The sequence below is a fragment of the Haliotis rufescens genome, unplaced genomic scaffold (assembly GCF_023055435.1).
Source record: "Haliotis rufescens isolate VD_foot unplaced genomic scaffold, xgHalRufe1.0.p SCAF_37, whole genome shotgun sequence".
Classification (NCBI taxonomy): domain Eukaryota; kingdom Metazoa; phylum Mollusca; class Gastropoda; order Lepetellida; family Haliotidae; genus Haliotis; species Haliotis rufescens.
Window position 1 is genome coordinate 4523149 of NW_025964079.1, and position 26506 is coordinate 4549654.

The following is a 26506-nucleotide window of genomic DNA, read 5'->3' on the forward strand; positions in this document are numbered from 1 at the left end:
AGAAGTCTCAAACTGTATAATTAGAGAATACATATATATATAACCAGCGAGCTACGAGGAATTATGGATTATCTTTCCCGGGAGAATGAATACCATTAGTGTTAATCCCGAGCCTTTGGATCACAACAAACAAATAAGCCATAATTCCGAGTCTGGAGTAGGTTATTCTGTTTATTACGCATTGACATTGTGAGAGTGAGTTATTGGGTGAGCGAGTTGGGTTAACCGCCGCTTTGAACTGTTTACAGTATTCTAGTTACGGCGTGTCAGCTTAATGTGGGAGGAAAGCCCGAAGTGATGCAGGTATAAACCGTCACCACTTTGGTGAGACCCACGAGCACGGATATGGTGCTGACAAACCTAGAAACATAATCGGGCATGAATGGAACCCACGACCATAGGTTTCTGGCCTGCCCAAGGGACGCAACCCTGCACCGCGAAATGCCGCGCCTAAGACGAATGAGGCACCCGTGCCCCCTGATATTTTAAGAGAGAAAATAAAGCAGACAATGTATGCAATGTCAACCCTACAGAAAAAATGTCACGAGGTGACGTAATATCATCACATTATGACGTCATGAACCCTGGATGACGTCATATCGTATATTTAAACACTATGACGTCATATGGCTTACATTAACCAATCAGCATTGAGAATCGCTAAATGCCAATATCGGAAAGCTATATCCTGATCATTCTACCCTTATGGCTGATATTTACAGATACGGACCCTACAGTAATCGTCCGGAGTAGACGATTCCAGGTTAGAGGGGTTTCGCTCTCTGTCCTCCAAACGGTTAGAAGCCGCACGACCCCGACCACACCTTCCAATACATTCCAGAACTTGTGGTCGTTGTTTATCGTACAATTAGCCACTGCAGAGAGCATAAACAACCTGGGGTTGCGCCCTTCATGTTTTCTTTTCACCGTGGAGTGTTTTATTGTACGATAAACAACTCCAATCCGTCGTTTATTTCTTGTTATACCAGTGATCATTTTCCGAGTTTATAATTTGGAAGACTTAAGTCTAAATCACATTGTTTTACATGTGCCGTCATCCCATGCTCGGGGCATCTTCCCGAGGCAAGAGAGTTAACTGACTTTAAAAGTCCAGTTTCCACCCTTGCCGAATTAGGCTGGTATTATGGAGTTACATTTTGGCTGGACTAACGAGTCTATGCATAGTCCAATCAAAATCGCGCACCGAAATCGAAATCCGGTTCGTAAACTGTCAAGCAGATTTCGTTCGATTGCAGGATTTGCAAAGCATGTGCACCGCTAACTCGTTGTCAACAGATATTTTCTAAATCTTTTCATGTTTTTAATCAAGGTGCTCACGTGATTTGATGCATTTTGGGATGTAAGACTCGTTTTATCACAATATAGATCTTGATTATCGATCAGATTGTCTTGACAGTGCGCCGCCGTTTTGTTTGAAGCAAATGCAAGTGATACGAGATGTGGAATCTGATTGGTCCATAGGAGAGGCATAGACGGGACATAACTCGTAATAGCCACTGGTGGCGCTCTCCGATCGAGCCCAGGAATTCCAACCTAGTTCGGCAAGGGTGGAAACTGGACTTTTAAAGCCAGTTAACTCTCTTGCCTCGGGAAGATGTGCTTCGGGGTACAACCTTCACGTTAACCCTTCTGAAATGTCACAGAAATTTTTGTCTTCACAATTTTGACCTGGCGTGTACGTCATTGTCACATGTCCGTCATTGCCATTGCGCGTGCGTCCGTCATGGCGTGTGGGTTCCTGCCATGGCGTTCGCGTCATTGTCATGTCATGTGCATCATTGTCATGCCATGTGTGTCATGTCCTGCAATGGACTACTTTATGCCGAAGATATTTCTTATTATTGTGGAAAGCGTTTTGTGGCTTTTATCTTTATAAAAGGTAACAGTTATATATTTTTACGCTACTATCTGTTTTAATTTCTTTTTTTGTGAACTGATATATAAATATATAATTCAGGTTTCATACATAGGGATACAGAGACCCATGCTAACGATCCTTGGTTTGTCATTTGTCCGCACTATTAGTGTGTTCGTGGGTTCACCAAAGTACTGAGTTTGTTGAAAGCAGCATAATGCACAAGTCCTTCCTAACTTTTGTTTGTTTGTTTGTTTTTTGTTTAACGCCTAACTCAGCAATATTCCAGCTACATGACGGCGATCTGTAAATAATCGAGTCTGGACTAGACAATCCAGTGATTGACATCATGAGCACCAACCCACGCATTTGGGATCGATGACATGCATCAACCACGTCAGCGAGCCTGACTACTCGATCCCGTTAGTCGCCTCTTACGACAAGCACAGACGCCTTTTACGGCAAGCATGGGTTGCTGAAGACCTATTCTGACCCGGATCTTCACGGGCCAATTTAGTAGTAGTAGTCGTTGTAGTAGTAGTAGTAGCAGTGGAAGTGGTAGTGCAGGTAGCAGTAGAAGTAGTAGTTGTAGTTGAATCGTATGCTAATCGTATGTAAAAATTAATTTTGTTTGTTTTGTTTACTATTTAATGCCGCACTCAGCAATATTCCAGCTATATGACGGCGGTTTGTAAATAATCCAGTCTGGATCGGACAATCAAGTGATTGACATCATGAGCACCGATCTACGCAATTCGGATCGATTACATGCATCAACCAAGTCAGCGAGCCTGACCACCCGATCCCGTTAGTCGCCTCTTACGACAAGCATAGTCGCCATTTACGGCAAGCATCGGTTGCTGATCATGAAGACCTCTTCTACCCGGATCTTCACGGGTTCCATTTTAGTCACTCTCAGAACAAGCCTAGGTTCCCTGGAACCTGTTCTTTCACATAATCCCCATGGTCAAGCCGTTGACTACAAATACTAAAGTAATACAAGCAAATGTTCTTATTCTTGAATCATTTATTTCATATCGTTGTTTAATGTACACACATTACCCATGATGTAAGCCTAGTTTTCTAATCCTAACACAGACGCCTGACTAAGCCTAACCAGGGCGCCGTTGTACAAAACAACCTTAGCACTACCACTGTCGTAAGTCTGTGTTTAGGTACGGAGGTTTAGGAACCTTAGCACTAAGATCGCATTGTACAATGTCAACCTGTCTCATATGTTATTTGCATGTATAGCAGTTGGTAAATATCCCGGTGAACAAGCTGATGCGTTAAAACTTTACATTCACAGCAAATAAAATGCAGTTTCCGGTATCCGGATCCTTTCCGAAAACCTCCGGACACTTACCCAAAACGCATCCTGGTATCTGGTGGCAGATACCTTGCCGAATACCAGATCCGCGGTATCCGGCATTGGACACCTCACCGGATACCTCAATCTGGGTGTCAAAGGATCCGGCACCGGATACCCCACCAGATAACTCATTCTGAGTTTCCAAAACAATGTCACAATTTGAGGGGTGTATTTTGTTCAATTAAATGTGTCACTATTAGATAGTGATTCACAAAGACATGCTTCTGACATACATGTATTCGGAATCGTACCATAGAGTCTGCCTTCAGTAAATATTAGTCTTGATTATTAAAAAAGGTTTGTCGCTGACGCTTATAAGCTTGCATAGTCATGCATTCATTCAATTCCGAATCTAACTTACTTGGAAATGCTGTGTACACTGGTATGACTCAAGAGATCTTAACTTGGATGCCAAGACAAATAATTAAGTGGTGTGCCAGATACCTAGAAGTGGGGTGTGTGTGTCTGTGTGTGTGGGGGTGGGGGGGTGGGGTGGGGGTGTGTGTGTGTTGGGGGGGGGGGGGGGGGGGTAGGGGGTAGGTACCCTCATATTTTTGAAGACGTCTGAACTAGTATTGTACGATTCCGACTGTCATGAGCATGTGTTTATGAATCCCTCTCTAGTAGTGATGATACCAGGTGTTCGCGAAAAGGTGAGCGTATCCTGCCAATGGTGGCACCCGCAATAAACAGACAAAGAAGGTAAATTGGTCATCTGAAAAAAACACGTTAACATGTGTCAAAAGTACAAAACAATTTAACCTCTGTTAAATATATATATCCGTAGTTTTTACCTCGGTGGGGTTATTAGTTGGGCGTTTATTAAAATAGAGTGTTACAGTGTTTGAACTTGTCAAACACATTCATGAACTATATTACACATCCAATATGTATTAATACGCTCGTACTACCGTCGCTTGGTCTGGTTCCAGTCGTTGGGGTAACTGTCCTCATGTATTTTGCCTCCGAGATGCAACCATGAAATTCTCTGTCGGGCGTATGTTGACAATGCTTGTTCCGCCGTAGTTGACCTTGCCAATGCTGGAGAAGGTCAAGGTGTGGACCAGGTTTGAGAAGATGACAATTACTTCCTTTTCAGCAATCGTGTAACCGGGGCATTTTCGTGTTCCTGAAATGTATGAGGAGTAATCGCGCAATTAAGATATCTGATATAAAAGTGACCACCTGGGCATGATTTATGTTCAATAATTATCTCTGGCCATATAATGTTTGCTTAATGGTGATTAGTTCGTCTCGATTGTTCTATCGTGTTCATAGTTTGCGAAGAGGTCCATAGCAACGTGACGTCATATGAACGCATTGTCGCACATAATTGAAGATGATGTCATCCATTGTTCATGACGTCATAAACGATTTTGGAACTACTTTTTAAGTTGCAGTTATAAGGGATCATTCGTGACCAACTCGTGTTATTCCGGGACAAGCCGAATACCCAAAACAATTGTCAACTCGTTGCGTAATGGTTCGAATGTTATTTCCACATATATTATATATATTTCAGATGCAATTTAAAGCACATTGGGACGTGCGGAATTATACAGTATTATTGAACACATTTAACTGTGTCTTGGGTATATTTTAGATGCAAGACATATTTAAAATCAAAAATTATTTCTGAGGGATTCTTTGACGAAGAACTTAAAATCATACGCGCATTCTGATTGGTTTGTCGTATTTTCGCACATAACATTCATCGATAGGGGGACGAGTCTTCTTGCAGGTTACGGAAAGGGGCGAGTGGTGACGAATGATAAGCGATGTTGAAACGTCCCTGCATGTTACGTCGGGAGAATTTACATTTCAAGGTTTTACATTTTTAATGAAAAATAATAATTTTCCTGTAGAAATTAAAACTACACAAAAAGTATATAATAAATAGAATATTCCAAGTGTCGTGTGAAACATATCATGTTTTTCTCTCATCGAGGGAGATATTTTCACAAGTGAGAAAAACATGATATTTCACGAGATATATGAATTATCCTATTTATAATATACTCTTTGTGTTGGTGTCTACCGGAAAATGAATTATTTCAACGTAAAACCTTGAAACGTAAATTCTCCCTACCGTACACACAGGGACGGTTCACCACCCCTTGTACTTGCGACTTAAAAGGTAGTTCCGTGTTTGCACAATCTTAAACAATATAAACAAAATTCTTTATCGTACATTTAAATATGATTATATACAACATCAACTTTAACAAAAATATTCTTGAAAACTAGAAGACCGCTGTTGGAAGCGAAAGAATACAATATGGTCAAGTAACAAAAATGGCGCTTTGAGAAACGAACAGTCTCGATTGACGAGTAAAATGAGAATTTTACAGTTGACAACGAAACACTTTTGAGAGAATAAAAACCCCGACAAGAAGTGATATAAACTCCATAATGACCATCTGTCAACATTTTGTGTTGCCAATGTTTAACTAATGTGAAAAAAACGCCAACAGTTTGTGTTCGGGTTTGACACTTACGATAACATTCGTCACCACTCGCCCCTTTCCGTAACCTGCAAGAAGACTTGTTCCGGAATAACACGAGTTGGTCACGAATGTTACGATAAAGGGAGACAATTTAAAGGGAGGTAATTCTTGTATCGCAAATAGTTCCGTCAGTTTTATGTTCACTGCAGTGAAATATCAAGTGTTATGTTCACTACAGTATAAATATCACTTTTCTCAACTTCAGAAAACTGAGTCTTTCAAACTGAAATATATAATAAACACACCAACTCAACTAAATTGTATTTTTCGACATTGCCTACATCCCCGTGACTCGGAACATACAACATTAGTTCAATCGCGACAGATAATCCGTAGCTGCTCGTAGTTCGTCGGTTATTCTCTAAATACGCTACAATTACATGTTGCTACATGTAATGCTAAACTATGTAAATAAGAGTTACGATTGTGAAAAGGAATCACATAATATAAGATAAATTGACCCTACCATAACTAAGGAATTAACCAAAATAGCCTGTGTTTACATTACATGTAATTAAGTAATATTTTCAAAGGGATTCTAATTTTTGACCTATTACATTATTGAGAAAATTAAGAATAAACATGAATACCGTTCTTTAATAACTCTAAACCGCTAAAATATACCCAGACCGCCTCCGTGGTCTAATTGTAGAGCGTCCGCCTGGAGAGCGGAAGGTCCGGGGATCGATCCCCAAACACGTCATACCAAATGACGTTAAAAGATGGTACTTGTTGCTACCCCGTCTGGCGCTCGGCATTAAAGGGGCTCAAACAAGGACCGGTCGGCTCGGAGTCAGTATACTGTGTCTGAGTGGGGTATTCATGTTAAACTGCGGCATGGTATCTCAGTGTGCTAACACTATAAATCGGCATCAGTCCGGACTAGTACAAGCAGCCACACCCACATACACGTGCATGCACGTCGCTATATAAGTGCAATAATCTCGGACGCGACGTTAAACCCCATTTCACCTCACCTCACCTATTATATACCCGCGCTTGTTACAGGGATCAATAGGGTGCCGTCGGAGCTGACATATGAGGATTGGATAGTTCACGTGTGATCTGATTGACTTTGTGACATCGTACCCCGATGTCGTAGGTCGTTGTTCATGCTACATCACTGGTGACGGCTTATTGACAGGATATTGATGACTGGGTTACGAAACAACGATCACTCATCTCTCTCTCTGATAGGGGGCGGTCGGGTAGCCTAGTGGTTAAAGCGTTCGCTCGTCACGCCGAAGACCCGGGTTCGATTCCCGACATGGATACAATGTGTGAAGCCCATTTCTGGTGTCCCCCCGCCGTGATATGGCTGGAATATTGCTAAAAGCGGCGTAAAACCATACTCACTCACTCACTCTCTCTGATATCTACCTATGCTAAACGGCATGAACGCTGGGGGTATCTTGATTGTAGCATGCTGATCATCAAGGAAACGTGTCGGGTCGAACAGCTGGGCATTCTCCCAGTAAGCATCGTCCATGTTAGAGGAAGTAATATTGGAAAATACGATGGTTCCTTTTGGAATATGGAATCCTCGGATGTCCATGTCGTTCACAGTACAGTGGGGCAGGGAGACGGGAACTGCGGAGTCAAGAGAGAATACACTGCAAGTGTATATAGTGATAACACATACATTGCAAATATTGCGATACCGCAAAAATAGTGACAATGATTATAGTGCCAAAATAGTGACAACGCATACAGTGCCAATATGATGATTCCGCACACATTACAAAAATAGTGTTAACGCTTATAGTGCAAAAATAATGATAAGGCACACGGTGCAAATATGAATATACCGCACACATTACAAAAATAGTGATAACGCTTATAGTGCCAAAATAGTGACAACGCATACAGTGCAAATATGATGATACTGCATAAATTACAAAAAAAAGTGACAACGCTTATAGTGGCAAAAGAGTGACAAGGCATGATGACAATATGATGATTCCGCACACATTAAAAAATAGTGATAACGCTTATAGTGCAAAAATAATGATAACGCACACGGTGCAGATATGATGATACCGCACACATTACAAAAATAGTGTTAACGCTTATAGTGCAAAAATAATGATAAGGCACACGGTGCAAATATGAATATACCGCACACATTACAAAAATAGTGATAACGCTTATAGTGCCAAAATAGTGACAACGCATACAGTGCAAATATGATGATACTGCATAAATTACAAAAAAAAGTGATAACGCTTATAGTGGCAAAAGAGTGACAAGGCATGATGACAATATGATGATTCCGCACACATTAAAAAATAGTGATAACGCTTATAGTGCAAAAATAATGATAACGCACACGGTGCAGATATGATGATACCGCACACATTACAAAATGGTGAGAACGCTTATAGTGCCAAAATAGTGACAACGCATACAGTGCAAATATGATGATACCACGTACATTACAAAAGTTGTGATACGCATATTGTGAAAAAATAGTGACAAAGCATCCGGTGCAAATATGATTATACCGCATACATTACAAAAATAGTGATAACGCATGTAGTACAAAATTAGTGACAAGGCATCTGGTGCAAATATGATGATACTGCATACATTACAAAAATAGTGATAGCGCTCATAGTGAAAAAAATAGTGATAACGCATACGGTACAAATATAATGATACCGCATACATTACAAAAATAGTGTTAACGCTTATAGTGCAAATATGATGATACCCCATACATTACAAAAATAGTGATACTGCATACATTACAAAAATAGTGATAATGCATAGAGTACAAAAATAGTGATACTGCATACAGTGCCAATATGATGAAACCGCATACATTATAAAAATAGTGATAATACGATGCCAATATTTCGATAATGCATACATTGAGTATGTAGCGTTAAGGTATCCTTATATTTTAACCTACCAACACTGGCGAGTCGCTGAACCTCAAACACAGTAGCACACACATAGGGTAATTTGTCTACGTCAGAAAACTTGACTTGTCGTGACTTGCCGCAGACCTAAAGAACAAATACCCAACAGTGAAACGCCAACATGTACATGTGCTTCTGACTGTGTTGACACCAGTTGTATACTTCCGTGTTGGACAACACATATTTCCATAACAGCTGAGCTTTAAGTCTCGCTCTGATTGCTGGCATTGTTGCTGTTCTACTTTTATCAAAAGCGACGAAATACATTTCCACAATGAAAAGGAATCTAGGTCATGCATTATATCACTGACTCTGTCAAGCTCTCTCACCCTGTCTCTTGCTCTCTAGTCCTCTCCCCCTCTATCACACCCTTTCTGTCACACCCTACCACTGTTTCACTCTCTAGCCCTCTCCCTCTCTATCTCACCCTATCTGTCACACTCTACCACTGTGTCACTCTCTAGTCCTCTCCCTCTCTGTCTCACCCTTTCTGTCACACTCTACCAGTGTTTCACTCTCTAGCCCTCTCCCTCTCTATCTCATCCTTTCTGTCACACTCTATCACTGTTTCACTCTCTAGCCCTCTCCCTCTCAAACTCACCCTTTCTGTCACACTCTACCACTGTTTCCCTCTCTAGCCCTCTCCCTCTCTGTCTCACCCTTTCTGTCACACTCTACCACTGTTTCACTCTCTAGCCCTCTCCCCCTCTATCTCACCCTATCTGTCACACTCTATCACTGTTTCACTCTCTAGCCCTCTCCCTTTCTGTCACACTCTACCACTGTGTCACTCTCTAGCCCTCTCCCTCTCTATCACACCCTTTCTGTCACACTCTATCACTGTTTCACTCTCTAGTCCTCTCCCCCTCTATCACACCCTTTCTGTCACACTCTATCACTGTTTCACTCTCTAGCCCTCTCCCTCTCTGTCTCACCCTTTCTGTCACACTCTATCACTGTGTCACTCTCTAGCCCTCTCCCTCTCTGTCTCACCCTTTCTGTCACACTCTACCACTGTTTCACTCTCTAGTCCTCTCCTTCTCTATCTCACCCTTTCTGTCACACTCTATCACTGTTTCACTCTCTAGTCCTCTCCCCCTCTATCACACCCTTTCTGTCACACTCTATCACTGTTTCACTCTCTAGCCCTTTCCCTCTCTATCTCATCCTTTCTGTCACGCTCTATCACTGTGTCACTCTCTAGCCCTCTCCTTCTCTGTCTCACCCTTTCTGTCACACTCTATCACTGTGTCACTCTCTAGCCCTCTCCCTCTCTATCTCACCCTTTCTGTCACACTCTATCACTGTTTCACTCTCTAGCCCTCTCCCCCTTTATCTCACCCTTTCTGTCACACTCTATCACTGTTTCACTCTCTAGCCCTTTCCCTCTCTATCTCACCCTTTCTGTCACACTCTATCACTGTTTCACTCTCTAGCCCCCTCCCTCTCTGTCTCACCCTTTCTGTCACACTCTATCACTGTCCCTCTTTCTAGCCCAATCTCTCTCTCTGCGTCCCAACCCTCTCTGTCACACCTTGTCACTGTCTCCCTGTCTCTAGCCCCCTCCCTCTCTGTGTCACACTGTATCACTGTTTCTCTATCTAGCCCTCTCCATGTCTGTCCCGACCTGTCACTCTCTATCACTGTCTCTGTCTATCCCTCTCCCCTCATCTCTCTCTCTCCCCCCTCTCGCTCTCTCTCTCTCTCTCTTCCTCTGTCACGCATTGTCTCTATCTCTCTCTAGCTCTGTCGCCCTCTCTCTATATATCCGTCCCCATTCTGTCACTCTTTCTGTCCAACTATGTTCCTCTCCGTGCCCCACCCTCCTACACTCTCTGTCAAGGTGACAAAACCATACAGCGAAATAATTCCAACATAGCTCTTCCTCTCCTCTCTGCATTTCATTAAAACGGTAAACATCGTAGACCTGCACAATATCAAGCTGACATGCCGTGATATAACTGCCGTTTAAAACGACGTTATACCTAACTCACTCACTCACTCACTCCATACGTCCACCCTCACCTTGTCTATCTCCTGTTGACACGCTGTCTGTACATCCTGGTGCTCCAGCATGAAGAGCAGGGCCCAGTCGACTGTCAGTGCAACAGAAGCAATTCCCCCAGTGATACACTCCTCCAGACACACAGCAACTTCATCATCTGTCAAACACTAGTAACTTTACAATAACCACACATCATTTGTTCCTATCACTATCTCGTTTGTTTGTTTCCTCCAACATTAAGCTGACACGCCGTGATATAACTGGAATACTGTTAAAAGCGGCGTTAAACCCAACTCACTCACTCACTCATTCATCTTATACACACATTGACTTAGGTCGGTGAATTCACCCTGGTAGAATCGCGCCATGGAGTGAAAGTAATATATTAAACAAGACGAGGAAGGTAACAAACATATGAATGACGCATCATCGTAATGGAGTGTTGGCCTTTCAGGGAATAGGTACAATCATATATATTCCCCATATGAAACAGCCATTACACAGAGTCCGTGGACATTTCAGAGATTACACATGTTACCGTCATATTCCATGTAAAATATATATGTAGGCGTTGGCGGATTTATGAGGTCCACTTTTACAGTACCGTATTCGACGTAATAAGCGCCCCGCTCTAATAAGCGCCAAAGGCGATATTTGCTAAATTTTTGACAAGTGAACAATCCCAATTAGCACCTCTTCCGATTGATCAATGTACACAAGACTTATTTATTCGCGTATAATACGCACTTGTGTGTTATATTCACCCTTAATAAATGGGCAATTAAATTCTGGAATAATATTTCTGTCGTTTATAAACATTTCAGGCTGTCAGCATAAACCACGAAATTTATCTTTCAACTCTGTTTTTTTCACCCAAATAATATTCTAATAAGAGCCCCCTATTTCTAATTTTGAGAGCGCACTGGGCGCTTATTACGTCTTAGTTGCTATAGTAGGACCCCGCGGCCGCGAGGGGGACATCGATTGAGGTACCCTCTTCGTAAGTATATGTAGCACATAGGGTTCATCAACCCATGTCCCCTCGAAATCCGTGGACAACTTATAATGTCCCCCCTAGACCGCCTCCGTAGTCTTGTGGTAGAGCGTCCGCCCGGAGAGCGGAAGGTCCAGGGTTCGATCCCGGGCCGCGTCATACAAAAAGACGTTAAAAGATGGTACTTGTTGTTACCCTGTCTGGCGCTCGGCATTAAGGAGCTAAAACAAGGACTGGTCGGCTCGGAGTCAGTATACTGTGTCTGAGTGGGGTATTCATGTTAAACTGCGGCATGGTATCTCAGTGAGCTAGCACTATAAATCGGCATCAGTCCGGACTAGTACAAGCAGCCACACACACACATGCACGTGCATGCACGTCGCTATATAAGTGCAATAATCTTGGACGCGACGTTAAACCCAATTTCACATCACCTCACCTATAATGTCCCCCGATCGCGAGGGGCAGGTCGACAATGAATTATCCTACCGCACATATTGCAGGTATGTCTGATGCATCTCTGCTCTGATCCGGATCGGTAAGAATACAGAAGAAACACAGAGTTATTCCCCCTAGATATCATTCGTGACCAACCCATGTCGTTCCGGGATAAGCCGAATAACGACTCGTGCCCCTCTTGTGGCCATTTTTGCGACTGGGTTCGATACGCAAACGGGCACAGCTATACATGTAAAAGAATTGTCAACTCGTTACGTAATGATTTACGTTTATCATAGATATGCAGATGCTATTTAAAACACATCGGTATTATGACGTGAGTATGATTGAACACATTTAACTGTATCGTGGGTATATTTTTTAGATACAAGCCATAAGTAAAATCAAAACATTTTCATGAGGGATTCTTTGACCGAAGTATTTGATTGCACGCATTCTGATTGGTTTGTCGTATTTTCGCACGTTACATTTTTATCGATAGGGGGACGAGTATACTTGCAATTTGCGGAAAGGGACGAGTGGTGACGAATGCCAAGATCAATTTCATCCGGAAAATATCGTAGGTATCCGGAGAATTGCGCCTAACATCATTAATTCGAGATACAAAATTGCGGCATTTATGTTGCAAAATAATGTAATATTATACCAACAGTTCTGTAATTCGAGCGGGGACCATTAGAAATGTATCTTATATGTAAGCGGGGTTCATTGTTACCTGAATATGAAGGTTCATCTGGGTTTTCTCTTTGATCCTTGATGAAGGCGTCGATGACCGACCCTATGTGCTTCTCGTTGTAGTTTGGTTTCCTGGCGTTGAGCTCAGACATCATCAGTGTCTGGAGTCCAGTGTAAACTCCAGTTAATATTTTGTAAGACTGAAATATGATAGTGACCACATTGATCCTTTGTTTACATTACTCGACATAAATCATCTGCATCTGATAGTACATGTTGATATAGCTGAGCGTGTATGCCTAGTTTTGAAAATGCATGTGATTTGTAAAATAGAATAGTGTTAACCTCCTGCTCCTTCTCTTCTTCCTGTTTGCCTCTCTGTTGTCCATCATAGGATCCCCCTCCTTCTCTCTAGCTCCCTCCTGCTCTCCCTATCGAATACTCCCAAAATCTCAGTAAATCCCTCCAGATTTGTCTCCCTCACGGCCCCTCCCTCCCATTTCTCTCCCCCCCCCCCCCCTCCCTCCTTCCTTCCCCACGTCGTCATTGTGGCTGTGTTTTTTGTGTAGATTATAACACCGTTATCACGAAAGTTATATACTCATTGCGAAGTGAGCCAATGTGACGAAACAACGACATTGAATTCTCAAATAAATTATTCTCTCTTTCTCTTTCTCTGTTTCTCTATTCCCTATCTCTCTCTTTGTCTCTCCCTCTCTCTCTCTCACTCTCTCTCTCTCCCTCCCTCTCACTCTCTTTCTCCCTCTCTCTCTCCCTCTCTCTCCCTCTCCCTCGCTCTCTATCTCCCTCTCCCTCTCTCTCACTCCCTCTCCCTCGCTCTCCCACTCTCTCTCCCTCTCCCTCGCTCTCTCCCTCTCTCCCACTCTCCCTTTCTCTCTCTCCCTCTCTCTCTCCCCCTCTCCCTCCTCCCTCTCTCTCGCCCTCTCCCTCTCTCATTCTCTCTCTCCCTCTCTCTCCCTCTCCCTCGCTCTCTCCCTCGCTCTCTCTCTCCCTCTCTCTCACCCTCTCTCTCTCCCTCGCTCTCTCTCTCCCTCTCTCTCACCCTCTCTCTCTCCCTCGCTCTCTCTCTCCCTCTCCCTCCTCCCTCTCTCTCGCCCTCTCCCTCTCCCTTTCTCTCTCTCCCTCTCTCTCTCCCCCTCTCCCTCCTCCCTCTCTCTCGCCCTCTCCCTCTCTCATTCTCTCTCTCCCTCTCTCTCCCTCTCCCTCGCTCTCTCCCTCGCTCTCTCCCTCGCTCTCTCTCTCCCTCTCTCTCACCCTCTCCCTCTCCCTCGCTCTCTCTCTCCCTCTCTCTCACCCTCTCTCTCGCTCTCTCCCTCTCTCCCTTTCTCTCTCTCCCTCTCTCTCCCCTCTCTCTCTCCTCCCTCTCGCTCGCCCTCTCCCTCTCTCATTCTCTCTCTCCCTCTCTCACTCCCTCTCCCTCACTCCCTCCCTTGCTCTCTCTCTCCCTCTCTCTCACCCTCTCTCCCACTCTCTCTCCCTTGCTCTCTCCCACTCTCCCTTTCTCTCTCCCTCTCTCTCTCCTCCCTCTCTCTCTCCTCCCTCTCTCTCGCCGTCTCCCTCTCTCATTCTCTCTCTTCCTCTCTCACTCCCTCTCCCTCGCTCTCTCCCTCGCTCTCTCTTTCCCTCTCTCTCACCCTCTCTCTCTCCCTCTCCTTCGCTCTCTCCCTCACTCCCACTCTCCCTCTCCCTCTCTCACTCCCTCTCCCTCGCTCTCTCCCTCTCTCTCTCTCCCTCGCTCTCTCTCTGCTCTCTCTCTCACCCTCTCTCTCTCCCTCTACCTCCCTCTCTCCCTCTCCCTCCCTCTCTCCCTCTCTCTCTCTCTCTCCAGTATTTCACAGAATCCCTGATAAAGTCAGGGATAATACATATTAGTAAGCCCTATAGTACACATTCCGTGTAACGTATGCATGTAGGCGTTCTCGTTTAACAGTCAGTTTAAAATGGGAAAAAAACAACGCGATGCACATTAAACAGGAATCCACGAGGCCAGGCATTCTGCTTACTGTTTATATAGAACATCCTTCACATAGAACATGCGGGATCGAATACACGCAATAGCCTTTGCAGATAAAAATAGACATGTCTGCAAAAGCCCACAGATACACATCTTCCCCCTACTGTTGTGATGTCATCACATTTATAAAAATAGTTTCTCTGCCTCTGTCCCCGATATAGCTGCTTTGAAGGTTCATCTTTATGGTCTCGTTATGTTTAATGTTTGTTTGTTGTGAGATGTTTGGTTCTTTTTAACGCTGCAATATTCCAGCTATATCACAGCGACCTGTAAAATATCGAGTGTGAGTCAGACAATCCAGTCATTACTGTTGTGAACGAGCCACGCCGTCAGGGTACGATGCGATCAATCATCCATGTCGCCTCTCACAACCAAGTCGTCGAGTTTAACCTCCCGATCCATTTAGTAGCCTCTTACAACCAAGTCGTCGAGTTTAACCACCCGATCCATTTAGTAGCCTCTTACAACCAAGTCGTCGAGTTTAACCTCCCGATCCATTTAGTAGCCTCTTACAACCAAGTCGTCGAGTTTAACCACCCGATCCATTTAGTAGCCTCTTACCGCCAAGGCGTCGAGTTTAACCTCCCGATCCATTTAGTAGCCTCTTACAACCAAGTCGTCGAGTTTAACCACCCGATCCATTTAGTAGCCTCTTACAACCAAGTCGTCGAGTTTAACCATCCGATCCATTTAGTAGCCTCTTACAACCAAGTCGTCGAGTTTAGCCACCCGATCCATTTAGTAGCCTCTTACAACCAAGTCGTCGAGTTTAACCACCCGATCCATTTAGTAGCCTCTTACACCAAGTCGTCGAGTTTAACCATCCGATCCATTTAGTAGCCTCTTACTGCCAAGTCGTCGAGTTTAACCTCCCGATCCATTTAGTAGCCTCTTACAACCAAGTCGTCGAGTTTAACCTCCTGATCTATTTAGTAGCCTCTTACAGCCAAGTCGTCGAGTTTAACCACCCGATCTATTAAGTCGCCTCTTACAACCAAGTCACTGAACCTGACTACCCGATCAATTAAGTCGCCTCTTACAACCCAGTCACCCAGCCTGACCACCCGATCTATTCTGTCGCCTCTTACAACCAAGTCACCGAGCTTGACCACCCGATCCATTTAGTAGCCTCTTAGCTTACAACCAAGTCACCGAGCCTGACCACCCGATCTATTAAGTCGCCTCTCACAACCAAGTCACCGAGCCTGACCACCCGATCCATTTAGTAGCCTCTTAGCTTACAACCAAGTCACCGAGCCTGACCACCCGATCTATTAAGTCGCCTCTTACAACCAAGTCACCGCACCTAACCACCCGATCTATTCAGTCGCCTCTTACAACCAAGTCACCGAGTCTGACCACCCGATCTATTAAGTCGCCTCTTACAACCAAGTCACCGAGCCTGACCACCCGATCTATTAAGTCGCCTCTTACAACCAAGTCACCGAGCCTGACCACCCGATCCATTTAGTAGCCTCTTAGCTTACAACCAAGTCACCGAGCCTGACCACCCGATCTATTCAGTCGCCTCTTACAACCAAGTCACCGAACCTGACCACCCGATCTATTAAGTCGCCTCTTACAACCAAGTCACCGAGCCTGATCACCCGATCTATTAAGTCCCCTCTTACAACCAAGTCACCGAACCTGACCATCCGATCCCTTAAGTCGCCTCTTACAACCCAGTCACCGAGCCTGACCACCCGATCCATTCAGTCGCCTCTTACGATCAGCGTAGGTAAACTTGGAACCCACAGGGATCACAGAATGTAGATCACCATGTGTATTAAATGTCCTTAACAGATGACATGTAAATAGCAACAGATTTAGAATGCAACGAAACCTTGAGGTAAGAACAAATAAATACTGAAATATTAACACTCGGTCGTTATGTTTGTTTTGATAATCTTTTACAAATGGCATAATTATTAAAACATAATATCATACACAATGCCATTAAACCGGAGGCATATTCGTCAACCCAGAACCTCGTTAATCCGGACACTTTCTACGAGAAAGCTACCGTCCGGATTAACGAGGTTCTAGGGCATGCGCACATGTAAATCATGTCTCCTTACCTTTAGGTATTTTTTGCGAAAATAGTTTTGCGAGGATAGTTTATAATGGAGTTTAAAAATGGGGCTGCAGCTGTTCAAGGTGGGCATGAAAGGACGAGGTGTACAACAAGTAGCTACTCCCTGTACCCGTCTCGGGTGCACGGGTGGCCCACTCGTCTAAGGCACCGCATTTCGCTATGCAAAGTTGCGTCCCTTGGGCAAGCGAGAAATCGATGTTTGTCAGCGATTTCAAACTGAGCTGACCTTCTTGGAACAGTTTCTCTCAACACGATTTTAGCATGTTTTAAAGAAATCAATCTCTATCTATAGATCTTCATTTGAACAGTCGCCGCCATTCGCTGTACAGAGTTGCGTCCCTTGGGCTCGCCAGAAACCAATGATTGTGGGTTCGAATCCCGGTTCGACCCGATTATGTTTCTTGGTCTGTCAGCACCATACCCGTGCTCGTGGGTTTCACCGAAGTGGTAAACGTCTGAGACTTGCATCACTTCAGGCTTTCCCCCCACATTAAGCTGACACGCCGTGATATAACTGGAATACTGTTAAAAGCGGCGTTAAACCCAACTCACTCACGCACTCACTGTACCCGTCTAGTTCTCAGCAGGTACTTCAACAGCGGCACGGTACCCAGGGGGGAGAGGATGCCTCCCTTCTCTTCGAAATCAGCCATACACTGGAGCATTTCCCGAAGGACACCGCTGTCATGGGTGCACCTGAAACCGAGAATCATCTTGTACAATTAAATCTCCTTAATCCGAACTCCTTAACACGATATATCCCTTTAAACTATATCATTTCAAGTGATTGTTTCATGTTGCCACGCTATTGTCTACAATATAGGCCGCCTCCGTGGTCTTGTGGTAGAGCGTCCGCCCGGAGAGCGGAAGGTCCAGGGTTCGATCCCCAGTCGCGTCATACCAAAAGACGTTAAAAGATGATACTTGTTGTTACCCTGTCTGGCGCTCGACATTAAGGGGCTTAACCAAAAGGACTGGTCGGCTCGTTGTCAGCATACTGTGTCTGAGTGGGGTATTCATGTTAAACTGCGGCATGGTATCTCAGTGAGCTAGCACTATAAATCGGCATCAGTCCGGACTAGTACAAGCAGCCACACACACACACACGTCGCTATATAAGTGCAATAATCTTGGACGCGACGTTAAACCCAATTTCACCTCACCTCACCTACAATACAGATAAATGTAATGACAAAATATATGCCCATGTTACGGGTGGTGTCACTCAGCAACAAATGGGTACCCGGGAGGATGCTATGATAATGTAACTAAATCTTGAGGCGCTTCATAAAGCAGTTTAGATTGTATACCCCCCAGGGAGTAAGGATTGAAATCTGACTGCACACTGATCCGTTGTCCGGATTAAAAAATTAAGCGCCATGCGCATTATCTGATTAAAGTAATGGCGAACTTTAAATGTTAAATAATTACTAATTACTAATTACTAATCATTATTATCAACCTTGTTTTTACAATTGTAACGACGTTTTGGAGATGATTCTAACACCGTTGTCAAGGCAACTAAACAACTGACAGATCCAGAACATCAATGGTGCATGTTTCACAGCACAAGCACCAACTTTATTTGGAAAGGAACTACATGCGAGCATGCCACACCGCTTGCACATCACTCCACACCCAAAACTATGCTATTTCTAGTGCACATTACTCCGCACCCAAAACGATGCTATTTCTGTTCATATGCAGCATAGCTAAATGGCTTTCACGGCTAATAACAGATAAGTCCTCCGAGATAGACCAGCCTAAACATGTAGCTGCAATCAAATAAGCGCGAATTTTACGTGTTGAAAACGTTTACTGTGATATGTGTATAGTAAGGCGTTCGGTAGGCTTGTTGTTTAACGCCGCATTCATAAATAGTCCCGCTATATGACAGCGGCCTGGAAATAATCGAATCTGGACCAGACAATCCAGTGATTGATGTTTTAAGCAGCTATCCATTTGGGGTACGTTGAGTGAGTGAGTGAGTATGGTTTACGCTACTTTTAGCAATATTCCAGCAATATCACGGCGGGGGACACCAGAAATGGCCTTCACACATTGTACCCATGTTGGGAATCGAACCTCGGTCTTCGGCGTACGGGCGAACGCTTTAACCACTAGGCTACCCGACCCGACCCTGGAGTACGTTGACGTGTAACGACCCAAGACCGCCCGATCCATCCATTTTAGTCGCCTCTTACGACAAGCGTTAGTCAGCACCATACCTGTGCTTGTGGGTTTCACTAAAGTGAAGAACATCTGAGGCTTTTCAGGGGCGGTCGGGTAGCCTACGGGTTCGATTCCCGACATGGGTACAATGTGCAAAGCCCATTTGTGGTGTCCCCCGCCGTGATATTGCTGGAATATTGCTAAAAGCGGCGTAAAACCAAACTCACTCACTCACTCTGAGGCTTTCCTCTCTCATAAACACGCCCTTGATATAACTGGAATACTCGTCAAAGCGACGTTAAACTCAACTCACGCACTCACTTACACGCATGGTTTGCCGGGATCTGTTCTAACCTAAATCTCCGCGTGTGGTAGACAATAGTCCAATAGGAGCTTCCATATATACTCATCGCAAAAGACACGCAAATACCATACATGTTGGTTAATATGTGAAAAATTACTCAAATTCAAGAGATATTAAATCAGTTCGATGGACAAACGAACATACTGGTATGTTGTATGAAACGACGCTCATGAACGCATCACATGTGACGTCATAGATCAATGACTTGAGATGCACCTCGTGCAGGATTAGCGTGCAAAGTTTGGAAATTACGCGCAGCATATCGTGATAAGAATAAAGTCACTTTGTGGTAACACATGGCTGATTGTTAGTTTTGTCCTTCATTGGTGCACATTGGAAACATTTCTTCTAAACGAACATACATGTACTTCCTTGTATGTTAACCGCCTCCGTGGTCTAGTGGTAAAGCGTCCGCCCGGAGAGCGGAAGGTCCAGGGTTTGAACCCGGGCCGCGTCATACAAAAAGACGTTAAAAGATTGTACTTGTTGTTACCCTGTCTGGCGCTCGGCATTAAGGGGCTAAAACAAGGACTGGTCGGCTCGGAGTCAGTATACTGTGTCTGAGTGGGGTATTCATGTTAAACTGCGGCATGGTATCTCAATGAGCTAGCACTATAAATCGGCATCAGTCCGGACTAGTACAAGCAGCCACACACACACATACACGTGCATGCACGTCGCTATATAAGTGCAATAATCTTGGACGCGACGTTAAACCAAATTTCACATCACCTCCATGTATGTTAACTTTCTATGGTTCGCGTTTCTTTTTGGGGATGAGTATATTAAATTTTCATTTTTAATACATCAATGGGCATTGAGCCGGTCTGTATCTTTGCTAACCTTTAGCAATCCTTTAAGATATAATCAGATTACTTACCAGGTGACTCGAAATCCTTGTTCCATTTTTGTGTTTCAACCTAAAATTGCGTAAAGGTTTGCAAAGAACAATGTGTCGCGAACACCCTTTCACTCATCAATGCCCCCTTAAAAGAGTGAATGAGTGAGTGAGTTTGATTTTACGCCGCTTTTAGCAATATTCCAGCAATATCACGGCGGGGGACACCAGAAATGGGCTTCACACATTGTACCCATGTCGGGAATCGAACCCGGGTTTTCGGCGTGACGAGCGAACGCTTTAACCACCAGGCTACCCGACCGCCCCACCCCCCTTAAAAAAACCTGATGACGAACCTTTGTCCCGTCAAAGCAGTATATCTGCATGTCGTAGCTGTTGTGTACAGACTCTGTCGGGGTTGGAAAGGCTCTGCTCCCTTCTTCACAAACTCGTCAATAAGGAGTTTGGTCTCGTCCAGCACAGTCTCTTCGTATGCCGAGGTTTTCAATACCGCAGCGACCCCTTTCTTCAGTGTTGTTCGAACCTTATTCCAAGTTTCCCCGTTTCCAAAGAACAGTCCTGGATGAAACAAAATTTGTTCTTTGGTAATCATGTCTATACTTAACGACTTTGCAAGATTCATTTGTTGCCTAACAAATTTTATTTGGAATTGTTGTATTACGAGTGAGTGATGGGTCACCGCTAAGATTTGTTTCAATTGTTTGTTTGGTTTTTTGGGGTTTTTTTTGCCGCATTCAGCAATATTCCAGCTATATGAAGAACCTGATCAATTAGTTATTTACATCATGAGCATCGATCCATGCAATTGGGATACGATGACATGCATCAACCGAGTCAGCGATCCTGACCACCCGATCCCGTTTGTCGCCTCTTACGACAAGCATGGTCGCCTTTTACAGCAAGCATGGGTTGCTGAAGACCTATTCTACCCCGGATCTTCACGGGTCCACTGCGGCGTTAAACCAAACTCACTCACTCACTATTGACTGTATTTGATCAGCTCGTAAATGTATTGATATGTGAATGAGTATACGGTGATAGTGATCGTAAACATAGTGATACATACATGTATACATATGTATATTATGATGTACATGTGTATACTAAACATAATTCTCACTCACTCACTCATACACATAAATTTCTCATCCCACTCACTCACTCACTCACTTTAACACAGGCACTCCCCGACCCTTACCCTGAACATATTTACAATAATTTACAATCGTGTCAATTGGCCAGTAAAATATGACAGCGAGGTTGGCGTGAAGTTGCTTCATATGTCTGACTCAGATCAGCGGGATTGAGAAGACCTTTATGTGTACCCACAATTATAGCTGTCCGTGCGTACAGGTACACCAGCTGAACGTGCGTGGGCTGCCATGTATAGAACCCGAGCGTGGGATGTTGTATATAGCATGTCTCCATTATACATAGTTTGAATGTCACCACGTAGTTTAAGCTGTTATGATATGCATAATGACTGTACTCACAATTGAACGTCAGCGCATAGTTGAAGCTGTTATGAACTTCGTATTGACTGTATTTACAACTGTATGTTACGACATGGTTTAAACTGTTGTGAACTGCATATTTACAGTACTCACAATTGAAGCATACATACATACATACATACATACATACATACATACATACATACATACATAGATACATACATACATACATACATACATACATACACACACACATGCATGCATGCATACATACGCAGAAACATACATACATACATACATACATACATACATACATACATACATACATACATACATACATACATACATACACACACACATGCATGCATGCATACATACGCAGAAACATACATACATACATACATACATACATACATACATACATACATACATACATACATACATACATACATACGCAGAAACATACATACATACATACATACATACATACATACATACATACATACATACATACATGCACGCACGCACACACACACACGCACGCACGCACGCATACATACATACATACATACATACATACATACATACATACATACATACATACATACATACATACATGCGTGCGTCCGTGCGTGCGTGCATGCGTGCATCCGTCCGTGCATACGTATACTCTTAACAAGGTATGATGGGAGTGCAAGTTAAGTTCTTCTTCTTATAAGACCATACGAGTTTGTGAGAGAGTTATGATTGCATGACGCCGTGTCGTCCAGCGATATTCCTTCATACAAAGGCGGGGGAGACCAGAGCTTCCCATAGTGAACCCATGCAGGAATAGACGGGTTTGACGTGACAAGCGAACGCTTTAACCACGGGGCTACCACATCGCCCACTTAACGTATAAAACTTGACAACATTCCAACATGCACACACCACCTACCTTTTCCGTGTTGTTTGACGACATTTACCCCAGGGAGAAAGTCGGGTCTGGCTGTGGTGCTGTCCTGCTGTGTGACGAACGCCTCGTGGATGGCGTCATACCCTGACAACAGAATCATAGGATAGCGTCCAAAATATAGCCTTGCCACGGAGCCATATTTGCGCTGTATCATTTGAAAATACTCATGCACTTTGGTTGCCCCAAACATCGCCATCTGGGGGTAGGACCCGAGCAGGGGCCAACGGAATGGCCCCGGGGGCTGTTTACCCTTGCCCCCGGGCTGGCGGGACAGATAGACATAACACAGGAGGGATATCCCCAAAAGAAAAAGTCCTCCGTATATGAACGTGCACATGTTTCTAGCTATTCAGCCATGGAGTTAAACCGACGTGTTCCTCAAAGAAGAGTGGTTGCGATCTGACAGCGAATCTTTATTCATAATCCATGTTCGGGGCGCGTAACTCATGAAGCGGCACACATGTCACCCCGACATCTCACACAGCGGTGTCTGTTCCCGTGTGTTGTGGAAGTCTTGACTTGGCGCTACAAGATACACTTTACATTAGTGCAGATGAAGTTTGAGAAGATGTGCGCCGTACCGTAAAGTCGATAACTTGGCCCAGGTGGAGATCTCATAAACAACAGCCCCAACCATGTAGGGTAAATACACTAAATGTCACGCAGGAGTTTATATCACGCTGATATACAATGAACATTCTCATTCAACACAGCGCTCAGACGTGTGTCTGTCTGTGGGGATGGGGTGGGGTGGGTTTTTGTTGTTTTGTTTGCTTGCTTTGATTTGTTGTTATATATTTCGGTTCGTTTTTGTTATTGTTTTTTGTTCTGTTGTTTTCTTTGTCTTTTTGGTGAGTGTCATTTATTGGGGGTGTGGGTGTCGGCAGAGACCATATAATCTAGTATATGATCTCTGGTGTCGGATGGGAATTGGGTGGGTGGGTGTGGGTGTGTGTGGGTGGGGGGTGCAGGTGCACGCGAGCATCCTGACATTTCAAGGGATATTGAACATATAATTTAACGTTTAAAGTAAAGGAAGGTTTTTTAGGGTGATCGGGTAGTATTCTAAGTGTAAACGGATCACAACAATTAAACTAGTTCATGTGGTAATAACATTGTAACAAAACTTTAAAAGATATTGTCACAGAACACTCAATAATTAGGCCAGAATAGAAAACGCAGAACCTGTATACGACGCACTCACACAAACCCCATACAACCATACTCTACACAGTGCAAGCAAGCACCATAAATACCTCGAAGTAAAACTGTAGACGTCGCACTCACACGAACACCATACAGCCATACTCTACACAGCGAAAACAAGCACCATAAATACCTCGAGGCAAAACTGTAGGCGTCGCACTCACACGAACTTCTTTATCCAAGCTGGGAAATAACCAGAATTCAAAGAGCGTCATTCTACTCGTGTTCAGGTTTTTCGATCAGGTTTACACCATTCAAGGCCTCAGTAAAGCTTTCAAAATGTTTAATTCTGGTAACGTGTCCTGAATATGTTGCATTATAAGTCCCAGCTTTGTCTGTTGCAGAGGTGTTTCAGAAAATGATCACCTATCTGGGTTAGCTGCTGAATTAATTGCTTTTCTCAAAGCACTGGAGGGGGTTATAAAAGTAATAGACCGCCACCGTGGTCTAGTGGTAGAGCATCCGCCCGGAGAGCGGAAGGCCCGGGGTTCGAACCCCGGCCGCGTCATACCAAAAGAGTGGGGTATTCATGTTAAACTGCGGCATGGTATCTCAGTGAACTAGCACTATAAATCGGCATCAGTCCGGACTAGTACAAGCAGCCACACAAACACAAACACACACACGTACATGCACGTCGATATAGATGTGCAATTTTGTTGGACGCGACGTTAAACCCCATTTCACCGCACCTACAACAGACTGAGTAATATTTAGCAATTTCGTGGCAGCTGTACGTGTAACTGAATCTGGGGCATCGGGGTCAAAATGTGACAATTTGCATATTTTTGTCATGATCGTAAGTTTAGACACGTTTCTCAACTCAACAAAGTTGAGTTTCCATTCGTCACCACTCGCCCCTTTCCGTAACCTGCAAGAAGACTCGTCCCCCTATCGATGAATGTTATGTGCGAAAATACGACAAACCAATCAGAATGCGCGTATGATTTCAAGTACTTCGTCAAAGAATCCCTCAGAAATAATTTTGATTTTACATATGTCTTGCATCTAAAAATATACCCAAGACACATTTAAATGTGTTCAATCATACTGTATAATTCCGCAAGTCCCGATGTGCTTTAAATTGCATCTGAAATATATATAATATATGGGGAAATATATGTGAACCATTACGCAACGAATTGACAATTGTTTTAGGTATGCCCGTTTGCGCTAAGACGGAACCCGGTCGCAAAAATGGCCACGAGAGGGGCACGAGTCGCTATTCGGTTTGTCCCGGAATAACACGAGTTGGTCACGAATGTTGAGTTTCTTGCGACGTTATTTGGATCCCGTCTCATGTCGGGACTTTCAAAGCAGATATCTCTCATTGTCAGATTCCAAAGGGTTTCCCATAATGGAATCACTACATCCTTTGTCTTATTTTGAGTGAGGGGGACTGCTTGTTACTTCACGCTGCATCAGCAGCCTTGCAGCTAGTCGTGGCGAGAAATGTCTACAGTATTACCGTGTGTAAAGGAAAACTCAAAAAGTCACTCAAATCTAAAATCTCGGCCACCAGATATCCGATTCAAGGGTAAAGGAGCAATGAGTGTGAGTGAGTGAGTGAGTTGGGTTTAACGCCGCTTTTAGCAGTATTCCAGTTATATCACGGAGTGTCAGCTTAATGTAGGAGGAAAGCCCGAAGTGATGCAGGTCCCAGACGTTTACCACTTTGGTGAAACCCACGAGCATGGGTATGGTACTGACAAACCTAGAAACATAATCGGGGCGAACCGGGATTCGAACCCACTATCATAGGTTTCTGGCGTGCCCAAGGGACGCAACTCTGCACAGCGAATCGCGGCGACTATTCAAATGAAGATCTATAGATAGAGATTGATTTCTTTTAAATACGCTAAAATCGTGTTGAGAGAAACTGTTCCAAGAAGGTCAGCTCAGTTTGAAATCGCTGTCTGGAATGTGCATAGTCAATACACTCAAGTACACTTGATGATAATTAGGTTATTGCAAGGGATGCATTGCGGTGGATAGTGTTCCTTCAGTAAGAATGAATGTGTAAATTAACTGTGTCCCACACGGCTGCAGGACTACTTCATCATGACGAGCTGGTCTGGAACATTCATTAAGTCCTAGTATACGTTTAATGTCGTGATGCGACTATGCTTGTCATAAGAGGCAAGTAACAGGATCGGGTGGTCGGACTCGCTGACTTGGTTGATGCATGTCATCGTATCCCAATTGCGTGGATCGATGCTCATGATGTCAATCACTGGAATGTCTGGTCCAGACTCGATTTTAACAGACCGCCGTCATATAGCTGGACTATTGCTGAGTGCGGCGTAAAACAACATATTGGACACCTTTCCATTTCAACTATGCTGCCATTCATTATTTTCATACTGTCTAAATTTAATAGCAGATTTAAGGTATGTGAACGGTATCTTGTTTTTTTTGTTACTGACATTAGGGGCAGCTTTAGCTGAATAATCTGCTTTAAAGTTGCCCATGATGCCAGTGTGACTGGGAAGGCAACAAAATTCGATATTTTTTTCCAGCAGCAGACAGTTCTAGATGATACAGTTTCATTCTC

At 43.9% G+C, this 26506-nt stretch overlaps 1 protein-coding gene across 1 annotated transcript; it reads right to left on the reverse strand.

Moving 5' to 3' along the window:
* Window positions 1-3752: 3752 nt before the first annotated feature.
* On the reverse strand, window positions 3753-23321 carry LOC124144343 (cytochrome P450 2J5-like). The gene is made up of 8 exons (XM_046513711.2): window positions 22729-23321; window positions 20673-20895; window positions 17512-17638; window positions 12853-13012; window positions 10705-10841; window positions 8670-8766; window positions 7136-7345; window positions 3753-4377 (listed from the first exon to the last, which is right to left on the reverse strand). Exons 1-8 carry the CDS (start codon window positions 23081-23083, stop codon window positions 4199-4201), a joined length of 1488 nt encoding a protein of 495 aa, XP_046369667.2. The 5' UTR covers window positions 23084-23321; the 3' UTR covers window positions 3753-4198.
* Between the last annotated feature and the right edge of the window lie 3185 nt (window positions 23322-26506).